Here is a 13,339-nt window from a genome sequence, read left to right as displayed (position 1 = left end):
TTTCCTTTGAGAACCCAAGTCCAATTCCTCCTCTCTGCCCCTCCTAAGCCTGTCCATGCATTTGTGGCACACTCACTTTTCTCTCTTACTCTCCTTTCTCCTCTCCAAATTTCTCACTGAAACACAGACTAGAAGCTGAGTGTAGGCCTTGGGGCTAATCCTACCAAGGTCCCAATCCCAGGTTCTCCATTAATTAGCAGCAGTTTTTGAGGAATAAAGCTACTTTTTCTTTACTTGCCTCATGAGGTTGTTGTGAAGATTATTTGAAATGAAGTACCAGCACAGAGTTATAACTTGGTGTTCGCTTACCTTACATAAGTTAATGGAATTTTCTGGATCCTAGACTGTCTGGATCATAATAAGCCAATTTTAACACTTAATGCCGTACACTGAACACCTAGAATGACCCAATCCTGGTCATTCTCTACAACATCAACCAATTTAGTATCTTGTCAGAAATAGTCACTAGCATGAATTATCTTTTTAATCCATCTATTCCTTGAACATTCCAAGCCTTAGAGTCTTCACACCTACTGCTCTCCTTGCCTAAAATGCTCTGACCCTGGATCTCTGCAAAGACTGGCCTCTTCTTACCATTAAGCTTCCAAATCAAAGGCTGTCTCCTCATGGAGCCTTGACCATCCTATCTACTAACCATCCCTTAATATCCCTGTCACTACTATACCCTGTGAAGTGTGGGTAAGCACATAAGAACAAGCTCTCAGGAGTGGGGGGAGGGAGGGCAGCCTGATTTTTGGCCCTTGATGAGTCCCCAGGTGCAAACACCCTGACAATAGCCAATTTCAACCTACCAACATTATGTCACTAAATGTAGAGCTGGGAAGAAATACGAACAAGCAGTTCTTTCTAGCCTCGCCAATGTGAGCCAGTACCATTCATTACACAATTGATAATATCACACTATTTTTCTCTTTTTAAACATACCAATATATGAAATTGCCTTGTTTCTTTATCAGTTTGTTCTTTTTGATTCTGTTTCTGCGTCATGTGCTCTGAGCTCCAGAAGGCCAGGGGCCGTATTTGCTTACAACTCCTGTGATTATCACACTGACCAACCCAGAGCAGGCACACAGTCAATCCTGGCTGGAGGAATAAATGTACTATGCCAGGCACCTATGAACACTACCTTCACACCCTTACTGTAACACGATGAATGGGCATTGCTATCCTTACGTAGGATAAACGGTCAAGAAATGGAGGCTAAAACAAAGTAAAAGGTTTCCCCAAGACCATACACAGAAGTGCTAGAAATGTGATTAAAATGCATATCTTCCTAACTTCAAATATCACACTTCTTACACTGCTTATCACTGATGGGCTGTAAGGTAAATTGGGCTGGAAACCATTCCTTTTCTGTACAGTAAGTGCTTCCTCCAGTGTTGTTGGTCATTCACAATTCCTTTCAAAGAGAAGAGGGAAGGGGGAATAAAAGGACAGTCTACTGGGGAGGTATCTCTCAGTTGGCAGGGCTCTGTGGTACTTCACCACTCTGTGCTTCTAAAACGAGGCTAGATGCGACGATTGCCAATGAACACACAAAACCTCAGAAAATCATGTTCATTTCCTGAAACATCAAGTTCACTCAGTACCAATATCATATTCATACATTTTTTAAAACAATTTTTTGAATATTATACAGCATTTGCATTAGGATGCTAGACTTTCATTGGTGTATCATCATTTTCCTGTCCTTTTATAAGTCTTTGGTTAATTTTGTAAAGCATTTTAAGTTGTATAAGTGATCTATTCTACTTTCATGTATCACCGGCCCTTATGAAGGAATGAGAAAGGTCTTGCTAATTCTCTATTACAGTATTGATGCTAAAATGTAAGATGCTTGTGAATTGGATTGTGAAGCTCAGTTAAGACTTATTTTGACATAACATTTTCTATACTATGCAACTATTACCTCTTTCGCACCCACTAAAACAGGTTTTGAGCTCTTTTGTTTTCTTAATAGGTTTTGCTTTCTCTCTGGCTTAAGAGGGTGTGTTATTAAAGGCACTGTCTATGAGGAAGAGAATGTGGAGAATTTCTCTAAAAACAAATATTTAAACAATAAAATTTTGAAAATACTTAAATTTTACTATAAAACAAAAAACACAGCTATACGTACTTTTAAGGAACTATTTTAATCATTTAAATACATTTTTAAGTTCAGTCACAGCAATTGAGATATATTAATCCCTTAATAAATTCTCACAGCTAAATCACTTTTTTTCAAGTGTTAAATAGGTTTATCCTAAAGCACACAGGCTTTTGCAGTGTAACATTTCATAGTATTTCAAAATAGGAATTGTAAAAAAATAAGGTACCTTCCAACTTCGTTTCAGTAAGTGCCCAGGTACTCACATTAGCACTGATTTGTATTCACATAGCATAAATCATCCTAAGACTATTTAAAACTAAAGACTTAATTTACATATTAAATTCAAGAACTATAGAATTTTAAACAGGAACATCGAAATGAAAAAATGCTCTCTGTCCAAGTACTGTATCATCCTCATGTATCACCTAATTTAATGCAAATTTCCTTAGAGCTCTTATCAAACCAGAACTCCAACTGTCAAACTGGTAAAATTAATTCTCCTTACAGAAGTTACTAAGTAAACAGAAAATGCAAAGCAAACGTGAGCCCTTTTATTGCTATAAAATAATTCTGCAGGGCAAGGAACTTACATATTTACAAGGATTTATCAGTTATAGAGAAGTCCTTTCTTCCTAATTGCTTTATGATTAAAAAATAGAACTGAAAGGACATAAAACTATACGGAAGCTAGGGAAAAGAGGTCAGCAACCATTACAACATAGAGCTTTAGGTTTTGTACCTGTTATATAACTATTTGCAACAGTGTTTAGTGGATCCATGATATGAAATGAATCATAATTGTTTTGAATTTCAAGTTGAATCATGTGCACTATGTTCATTCCTGTGGGAGTATGAGACAGCTTAGCAGTGAGTCTGGTTGTCTACCCAGCAGCTATATCCCAACTTAGCTTTGTTGTTCTCTATTAGATCTCACAGAGCAGTAACTCATGTATAACTATACCTTTGTTTCAGGTATGTTCATGGTTAATATTACCAAAATTATAAGCTATATAAGATGATGTCTAATTTATTCTCATGATAGAATTTACTTTGATGACTTTAAAAATTATATTATTCAATAATCAGAGAATTATCTAGTGGGTATTTTAAGTTACACACACACATTTAGTAGGAAATATATGATGGTATTAACAATTACGGGAGTCTAGAGACCCAGCTTCCCTTGTGGTTGTAAATCCTTTTGATTCTGTTTTTAATAAAAAGCAATTAAGGGATTTAGAATGACCTCTGTGCATATACTTTTTATCTGCAAGCATCTGCCCTAATCTATTTTCAGAACTGGGTACCAGGGCAAGACTTGGTTAAGCCATTTTGCTGTGGCTGTGTAGTGGTGACACAGATCTACCTGTTGGCCCTGACATACGTAGCCACCTTAGGATTTTATACCTAGACTTATTGTGCTGATCAATTTATAATGCATATAAAAGTTGAATCACTGTGCTGTACACCTGAAATAATATAATTTTATATGTCAACTATACTTCAATAAAAAAATTAAAAAGTTATACCATTGCTGATATAGTCAAATATGTTGAATAAATCCCATTCAACAGAATAGTTTAAAATAAATTTCTACTCAGATTAGATCCTATTTTTCTGTGCTCAAATATATAAATGATGTCAGAAATCGTTATTTTCCAAGAGAGTCACATGCTTATAGGATGAGCAAAGACATCTCACAAATAAATTAGCTGCAGTAACATTATTAATTTTTAGGTATCCTAGACTATTCAATGAGTTTGCCAACACTATAAAGGGCATATTATTCCATAATAGTCTCTTCTGATATGAAATGTAAATAATCTGGTGTGGCCAAATATTTAGCCAACTGTTTAACGTAAACTAATAAAACTCAGTAACTTTCCCAACTGTTTAAAATGGACTATAAAACCCAACTGTTTAGTCAACTGTTTAATATAAATCCATAAAACTCTGATGGCTTGCAATATATAAATATCATGGGCAGTTTAACAAATAATTGATGTTCATTTGTCGCTTAAAAGCCTAGCCTGTGAATTTTTAGTTACATCATACATTTCAGGCATTTAAACCCGTTTTCTTTACTATTTAAGAATCCTTACTTAAATATCAGACTTAAGGAAACATGTATTACATACATACATAAGTAAATAAATAAATAAAACCTTTCCAAAATGAGAATTACAAGTTCCATTTAAAGTCTCTAAAGCTCTAGTTATCTTAACTACTCAGGGAATTAAGGTTATTCAAGCTATATCACATATCCATTCACCTCATTAATTATCCCAGTAGATTTGACCAATCCAGATATTCAGTCAGCAAGTATACAGGCTTTCCTCTGATTTCTATTACTGTTTTTCTCAGAATAGTTATGGTGGAGTGTATATTTGCATTTCTTCCATGCTCCACTTTGGGAATCTCCAAATTTTTTCAGTCGTTATAATGCCTTAACGCCTCTAAAATAAGCCCCAAATTAAAATTTAGATGAAGAGCTAAACATGAAAAGAGAAGTATAAAAAACAAATTACTACAACAGCAGCAAGACAAAATGTAACCTTTCTTAGACCTAACGTAATATCCAGGAGAATCAATATAAAAGCAAAACTCCAGCCACTGGTCTGATTTGCTAATGAGCATTTCAGTTCAATAATAGCAGACGGCATTAGAGAAACCTGGTCAATGCTCCCTGGACCTATGTCCTAACGTCAATCTGCACAGAAAATAAAGAAAAAAAAACTATTTATCAAGTGAGTCATAAAATGAGAGGATTATTAGCATGCAATCTAAGATAGACTTTCAGAAGCCGTTTTACCAACATGAATAAAACCCAAAGACTGAGTAAACTTTGTCCTCCCTTCCTTGGGAGAGAGCTAAGCATATTTAAACATGTTTATTAGAGGCTGTAAGATGTGTTGACAGAACAGTAAGCTAAAGGTCATATTACATAACTTATACCCCTTACCAACTGTGTATATTTGACTGAAGAGGAGAATAGCCATCTCTTACACATAGGTGTTAATATCAACAGCAGGCTACAGAGAAGCTGAATTATCAAACTCAGGAGATAGCTAGATGGTCCACTTAAGGAATGCAACAATGATTCACTTTGTTATAAAGCAGAAACTAACGCACCATTGTAAAGCAATTATATCCCAATAAAGATGTTTAAAAAAATTTTAAAAATAAAATAAAAAGTTTAAAAACTCCAAAAAAATAAATAAAGAATGCAACAAAACCATTGGGAAGGGGAAAGTTCTCAACTTTTGCCCAGTCACCTGTTCGATAACACAAAGAGTTACTATCTGACCTGGGGAAAGAAGACTCCCTAACAAAGATAATTCCAATCTACTTGGTGAGGGTTTGAGAGCTAACAGTAGACACTATGTAGTACTAGTTAGACACCTCTAATCTAATTAAGTAGACTTAACAAGCTTCACAACAAAGCTTAACAACGTTCACAGAGTCACTATCATACACAAAGAAGCTATCACGGCACCTGGTACACAGCAGCCTCAAATATCAGTTGAATTAATAAACCTCGGGCAAGTTGCTTAAAGGGCTCATGAAAAAACAGGAATAATAATTGTACCTATCTTATAAGTTTAGGGTGAAGTTTAAATAATTGTTGGCTAAAAGTTTAAAAGTCTGAATGCATATTTATTATCCTTGCTTCCATAAGAATGCTTACTGAATTTTAAAAATTAAATTTGTTGGCTAATTTTTATATAATATAACCTAAAGTCAATACCGTCCTCTTCCTCCACTTTTATCACAAGTCTGAAACTGCAGAGGATTTGGTAATTAGCAGCACTTAAAATAGGCTTTATTGTCACTGAATTTAAATTTCCAAACCACACAACGACTGAATTCCTAAAGGTTGTTTTCAATATTGTGAGCAACTGCTCTTTCAATCTACTATTGAATGGAGTGATTTTGCATTGGTACACATATATATTTGAGGAATTTTAGTTCTATGTATCTGTTCTCCATTTGGGTATGTGAAAGGTAAAGTACTAACACTACAATGTGTTGTACTTTTCATTATCTTCAGTAAATCAGCTGGTTGACATTTAATATCCCAATATAGTTATTACCTTTGAAATCTCTGTACAGCTAGGATGTTCCCTGGTACTTAATATCTTAGGATTAAGCTATTATGAAAGCCCCATAATTTTTCCTTTGCCTCTGGTCTCTTCCTCATCAAATCTATCTTCTGAACTCAGATCAAAGTGACTTACCATAACAATAAGCAAACAAAAACAAACAAACGTTAATTCTCTACCCCCAAATCTCCTATAGATCCCCATTGACTACAATATAAAAACTAATCTTCTCATGTAATGTAAAAGACATAGTAAATCTATTTCTGGCCTAAAACCTCAGGCTTACTCCTGCCTGCTCAAAACTTTTGCCCTTGCTGCCTCTATTCTTTTTACACAACTATCATCTTCTGCAGTTTCTGATCACTCCATTTCAAATTACAACCCACCCTCCACACTTCCTATCAGATACTGATATCCTAAAGTGTATTCACACACCACACGCAAACACACACACACATAAACACCACCATCATCCACTTACAAGGTTCTCAAGACTGAATCATCTCTGGTACCTGAAATATAATAAATGCTCAATAAACAAATATTTGCTGAATAAATGAATAAGTATCAGGCCATATACCTCAGTGTTTTTACCTTAATCTTCACATTTCCAAAAATATAATTATTTGCCCCAAGCATGCCATGTTCCTTGATGACTTGTACATGCACTTTATGTAAAACTCCTCCCTCCATTCCATTAACATGGATTCTATTCATTTATTTGCAAGTATTTATTGAATGTCTATTATGTGTCAGGCACGGTGCCTGGTACTGGGAATATAGGCATCACTAATATAGATAAGGTCCCTGCCCTCATGAGGCTACTATTCTATTAGGGCGATGATAGCTATTAAACATGTGAAAAAATAAACCACTTATTTATTGATTGTGGCAGTTACTATAAAAGAAATAAAGAGAGTGATACAATAGAAAGGAAATGGGCAATAAAAAGAGTTAAGAATTTACATGGACATTCAAGGTGGTTACTTGTGAAGGAGATATTGACATTAAGACCTGAAAGTTGGGAAAGCAGCAGCCTTATGGAAGGAAGAAAGGAACTGTGTCACGTGGAAAGGAGATGGATTACGCAAAAGTCCTGAGATAGCAAAAAGGTAGATTTATATTAAAGGAACTGTTACACGGTCCCTCAGGCTGATGTAAATCTTCCTCTGGGCTCACATTTTACCTTATATATTAGAATATTACATAATATTGTAATAATGTATTTTTCTCTTTACAAGACTGCAAGCTCTTTGAAGATACTGACCAGTCCTTTTTTTTTAAGTGGGAAAGGCAATTTTAGTAACAATTCAAACTTCAGAAGCCGTAAAGGAGAAAAGAACATTTATAAATAAAATTATAGAAAAATAAAAGTATATGGAAAAAAACCACCATACACAATAGCAAGTGACAACACACAGGGAATACATAGATAAATTGTGAAAACATGGACAAAAAGTTAATTCCCTTACTTTATGTTAGGAAAAGTCCAAGAACCTTACAGAAAGGAGTTCAAATGATGTTGTAAGCTTTTAACACTTGAGACAAATGCTGTATTTACTCAATCATTAAAGCAACCTCACAATATAGGTACTGCAATTATCATTTATTCATCAGGAACCTAAGGTACAGAGAGGTTAAGTAACTTGCCCAAGGTTACCCAGCTTATAGGGGACAGAGTGACCATGTCCTTTTATCCTTGTGTTGGTAGGCCTAGCACAGTGTCTAGTACATAGAACACAAATGATAACTGAATGAATGAATGGAGGTAAGAGGAGCTAAGAGACGAGGGAAGAATCATAGTATCAGAACTATGGTAGCTTCCAATCTTCTTGTGGGCTCTGGATATTTAAGAATATGCATAGACTTTGATCAAAATCCCTAAGACCAATAGATGTCTTACTAAAACTCTAAACTGCTGTAAATTTTCCAGTTGCTCAAAGTCAGTATGTGAATTATTTTGCTCCAGGCTGCATGAATACCAAAACCAGTAAATAAATGTTCTCTTTTTCTCTAGTCCTTGAGCTGCAAATTGGTCAAACAAGCCTTACTTTATAAACAGTCAAAACTGAAAGACTACCTTTTAAACAGATGGGAGCATTCAGTTATAAGTCCAAATGTTCATCTTAATGTAAATTTTGGAAGATATTTGTATGATTCTTTATTCTGTTATTTTTGTTTTTTTAAAGAATGCTTGATGCAGGTGGACAGAGATCTGAGAGAAAGAAATGGATTCCCTCCTTGAAGGAGTTACATGAATTATATTTTGTGCTGCAGTCAGTGCCTATGATATGCTCTTGGTGGAAGATGAAGAAGTGGTAAGTCTAAAAGGAAAACACGGTCAAGGTAAAAAATAAGCAGTTGCGCTTTCCAATATGAATACCCCATTTCCCAACGCAGTTAAGACCTTCCAAAGACAGATGTTACTTCTACATCCTTGTTCATAATGCCCACCATTAATTTCTTGCAAATAACAATCCTACACATTTTCATCTTTTATACCTAACAGAACAGAATGCATGAAAGCCTTCACCTGTTCAACAGTATCTGTAATCACAAGTACTTTGCAACCACCTCCATTGTCCTGTTTCTCAATAAAAAAGATCTCTTTCAAGAAAAAGTAACCAAAGGGCATCTTGGTATCTGCTTTCCAGAGTACACTGGTAAGATACTTTCCTTTTACTTCCATAGTAGTAAAATTGTGTATAGAGATACATTTTTTCTATCTGGATTTTGATGTGTAATATTTAGGAGATTGAGGCTTATGATACTTTTCTGAGTCATGTATATGATCCAACCTGGGAAGAATCTTACAAATAAAGAGGAAACCCTCTCTACACTGCCTGCATTAAAGCAAAGCTCTAATGAATGAAGGGGAGGTCGTTAGATAGACCAGGGCTGTTACTCTGTGTAATGTATAATGACATTGCAAACCATATTATCTTAAACATTATAATAGGAGTGTACATTATATTCCAAATTGGCGTTTTTTAATACATTTCCTAATGAAACCTTGTAATGTTGTACTAGACCTCAGTGGCTCTTCAAAGTCAGAATTAAGTTTCCGGAGGAATAGCTTGAATGAATGAGAAGAGTGACATCTATTTTTCCAATTTTCCTAACTCCTAGAGTTTTAGTACTGACCCTCTTAGCCAATGAATATAAATGTCAGTTTCTCTAAAAGGGTTGTGTTTCTTTTGGAGACTTTTTTTTTTTTTTTTGGTAAATAGTTATATGCCCTGTTGTTAATGAAATTGTGTAAGATGGAAATATTTATGATTTAAACACAAATATAAACCCAATTTCACCACTTAGATATGTGGCTAGCCCAGATGTGCCAGGGGTGTTGAATTGTGTCAAAGTAGCTGTTTGTGCTCATCTATAATGAGTACTTATATTTTTCTTATTTGTAAACATTATGTTTACATATTTATTATATGATTGAATATAATCATGCTTCTGTACTGAAAGTTACCGATTAAATATAGAATCATAATTCAGGGCTGTATGTTTTCTTTTAAGTAATCATCTTTATTTCTCAGAGCAATTTTTAGTTTATGAAAATAATAAACAGAAAAAAGTTTCTACATACTCCCTCTCTGGCCAGCTCTCACAATTTCCCCTATTATAAACATCTGGAAGGGGTGTGGTACATTTGCTACAACTGATGAACAGATATTGATACATTTAACTGAAGTCTGTATTTCAGGTTAGGGTTAACTCTTTGTGTTCCACAATTCAATGGGTTATGCCAAAGTCATGTCAATGTACCCACCATTACAGCATTATACAAAATAGTTTCACTGCCCTAAAAAATGCCTGTGGTCCACGTCTTCGCTGCCCTCAACCCTTGAAACCATTATCTTTTTACTGTTTCTGTAGTTTTGCCCTTCCGAGAATGTCAAAGAGCTGAAATCATACAATAAGTGCCTCTCACTTTTTGGCTTTCATTCACACAGTTTTTCGTCTCTCCTAGCTATCCCTCAAGGTCCAGCTCAAATAACACCTCATTATGTAGTCCATGCATCTATAATTTCCATTCTTTTCTTCTTTTAGTTCATATTAATACCCATGCACCCAACCCATGCACACATTTACATGCATAATCTTTGACATACATATGGGTTTTTTTACTCACTCACTTTGTTATATAAATATATTAGTGTTTCTACTCTACTGTGAGCTTTCTGACGCAGAGGTTACATTTTAGCCACCTGAAGCCCCCAGGGAGGTAAGCATAGTTCCCAGCACATAGTTCCCAGCACATAGTTCCCAGGAACTTGTTGTGTAAACCTCTGATAATTAACACTGCCATTTTGATTTTTCAATCCTGAGAACATCAAATAGCAAAGGAAAATCCTAAAACTTATTGATATTACTTATAATTTGATGCTTTTTAAATGCAGTTAAAGTTTACTTCTTTAATTTTTTTTTAACAAGGTCCAAATACATTTGAAGAGGCAAGGAACTACATCAAGAACCAGTTTCTAGACCTGGATTTAAAAAAAGATAAGGAAATTTATTCCCACATGACCTGTGCTACAGATACTCAAAATGTCAAGTTCGTGTTTGACGCTGTTACAGATATAATAAAGAGAATCTGAAAGACTGTGTGCTCTTCTAATCAATCCTTTTTTCTTCCACTCTTGCTGATGTATACTCTTCAACATATAAAAGGTGCTGTGTGTTTAGTTTTAACAGATATTAACTTGTATAACTAGTGTTGTAAGGCAACATTTTTCACACAAAAATTTTAATGTATTGTCACCTGCGTGTGGATGAGTTTTGATTTCTCTGAAATATTGAGGATTGGGGTGTCTTTGATGTCCTCAGTTCTGAAAACTGATACATTTTGGTAACACTATAACTGTACGTATCAGTGACACTGAATTTGCTTGGAAGTAAATTCTGCACTGTGGCCTATTTTTAATGACAGAGCAATGGAAAAAAAGCAAGGTGTTCCATATTACTTCCACTGGCCAGACATTGAGAGGCCTTCATTTTTGCTGATAATGTAACCATGCCTGTAACTGTAGAAACTATTCAAAGATGATACATGTGGTGTTTTACTGGTGTTTATTTTATTGACTGCTCCTATTCAGCCACCTGCAAATGCAATGTTCACTATACATGTATCTGTTGATGGAAATTTCATATGCATCCAATTTTTATTTGCTACTTTTCCTTAGAAAAAACTCATTAATGCTGAATTTACCTTTAGAATTGAGGATTCCAATGATATATTTTTGTACCAATCTGACTGAAAACAGGGGACCACGTGTGGTCAAGAACACAGTGTAAGGCTGCTCAGGCTGAACGAAGTCCTCAATGGAGTACTTGTTTCCTACATTTTGTTCCAGAGCAGCATGGAACGTTATTGTAATTGATGGTTTGGGGACAATAAATCGAGACCTCAAGAGAAAAAAATAATTCAATGTCTTAGCACTAGTGTGTTTTAGCTTTGTGAATAAGAAGTAGGAAGTAAGAGTGAGTAATTAGGAGACTTTTTTAAAAGAGAAACATTGAACCTCTTGTTAGTAGTGTATTGTGCTGTCTAAACGTTACACCAGATGCTAGTGGTCAAAGCCTACTCTTTAAAAGCTAATTTGGTGCTTTACAAACAAAATCATTATTTATAAACAGAAAAGATGACTTTTTCTTTTTTAAAGTGTGCACTATTTACAACATATACTTGTTAAGCATGTGTGATATCATTTACTCTCTCCACTTGCAGAAGGTGATATATAGATCAGAATAGGAGATCAGTGCTTAAGATCTGTAACTTCTTTGAAAAGAGAGCTAATTAGGTTAGTGTAACTAGATGAGAAGAAAGGAACATAAATTAAGCAATTTGCGAATCTGTAGCTCAGGCGGATTTAGGTAGCCCTGTCTCAGTGTCACTACTTCACTGTTCTGTAACACATTTCCATTCTAATCATGCAAGAATGATCATTATTCGATCAGTAACCTTGACTAGAGTGTTTCTGGCTTTATTTTCAAAAACACGAGGAGTTATTAACAAATACAATCAAATAAAAACGTTACTATAGTAAGAACAATTAATTTGAAATTTCTTTGCAAAATATAAGTTATTAAGGAGCCTAAGATAGCAGAGACAAAAAGTGTATGAGAAAATATTTAGTTCAGGTATTCAGTAAATTTTTCTGGCTAAGATCCATTATCTATAGGACAACAACCCAACATTTTGCTAGGAGCTAGTCAATGCTTTGAGACCTTAAATTAAGATTAGAAATTCTGTCCTTTCATCCATTGCTTTGTTTTTGTTCTCCTGCTTTACTTTAATCTGTTTTCTCTAACAGTGTGAAAAGAATGTTCCAGAAAAGAATATTTTTTGAAATACTACTATTATAACTTAGATTTTGACTCTGACTTACCTTTAGGGTTCCTCTTTTAGATAACATAGGTAGAAAGGGTGAGGTCAGAAATGGTCTTTTAAAAAAATATAACTCATTTCAATCTTTGCAAAAATTAACAGGCATCAGTATGTATTTATGAATATTGTTCTCTGAGAACTTTAAACAATGTTAAATTACCAAACTAAATTTAGAGATCAGTTTGGATTATTTATTTTAAAAAAACCTGTTCAATTCCTTCCAATCCTAAAATTGAACTTTAAAAAACTTTTCTTCACAATCAAAAATAGTTGCTATGCTAAACGACAACTTTAAGAGAAATTTTTAGTTGGAAAATATAAAATAAATGTTTCCATTATTTCTTTAATGATTGCACTCCTTAAAAATTGAGTCTATTTCTGATTTTACTTTTTAAATGTTTTAATAAAAAAGGGGTTGGAGTGGATACACAGCATTTTGGGTTAATTAAAGAAAGCAGCAAAATGGGAAATATGGGAAGATACACTTCAGCTGGAAGAAACTCACCCTGAGACCAGAAACGTTAAAGTTGGTGAGAATCAAAGCATCTGTTTCTGGGGGTGGAGTCAAGATGGCGTACTAGGAGGACGCAAAATGTGCGTCTCCTCACAACTAGGGCACCTAAGGGGATGGGAGGAACCCCCAGTGACCAGATAGTATGTGGGGCATGGGGAGTGAGGGGGGAGGAGAAGTGGAGGTGGGACGGGACTGGCACCCCTGAGGGGCAGCTGGGG

General features: G+C 34.9%; 1 protein-coding gene across 1 annotated transcript in view; it reads left to right on the top strand.

Moving 5' to 3' along the window:
• GNAT3 (G protein subunit alpha transducin 3) overlaps positions 1 to 10,837 on the top strand; it is a 50,429-nt gene extending 39,592 nt beyond the window's left edge. The window contains 5 exon segments of the mRNA XM_067747635.1: positions 8,403 to 8,446; positions 8,449 to 8,531; positions 8,723 to 8,876; positions 10,654 to 10,800; positions 10,803 to 10,837. Of these exon segments, the coding sequence (XP_067603736.1) occupies positions 8,403 to 8,446; positions 8,449 to 8,531; positions 8,723 to 8,876; positions 10,654 to 10,800; positions 10,803 to 10,837 (463 nt within the window).
• The last annotated feature ends 2,502 nt before the right edge of the window (positions 10,838 to 13,339 follow it).

This window comes from Pseudorca crassidens, chromosome 8 (genome assembly GCF_039906515.1).
Source record: "Pseudorca crassidens isolate mPseCra1 chromosome 8, mPseCra1.hap1, whole genome shotgun sequence".
Lineage (NCBI taxonomy): Eukaryota > Metazoa > Chordata > Mammalia > Artiodactyla > Delphinidae > Pseudorca > Pseudorca crassidens.
Note: the sequence above shows the minus strand (reverse complement) of the source record. Positions and strands in the feature narration are given on the sequence as shown.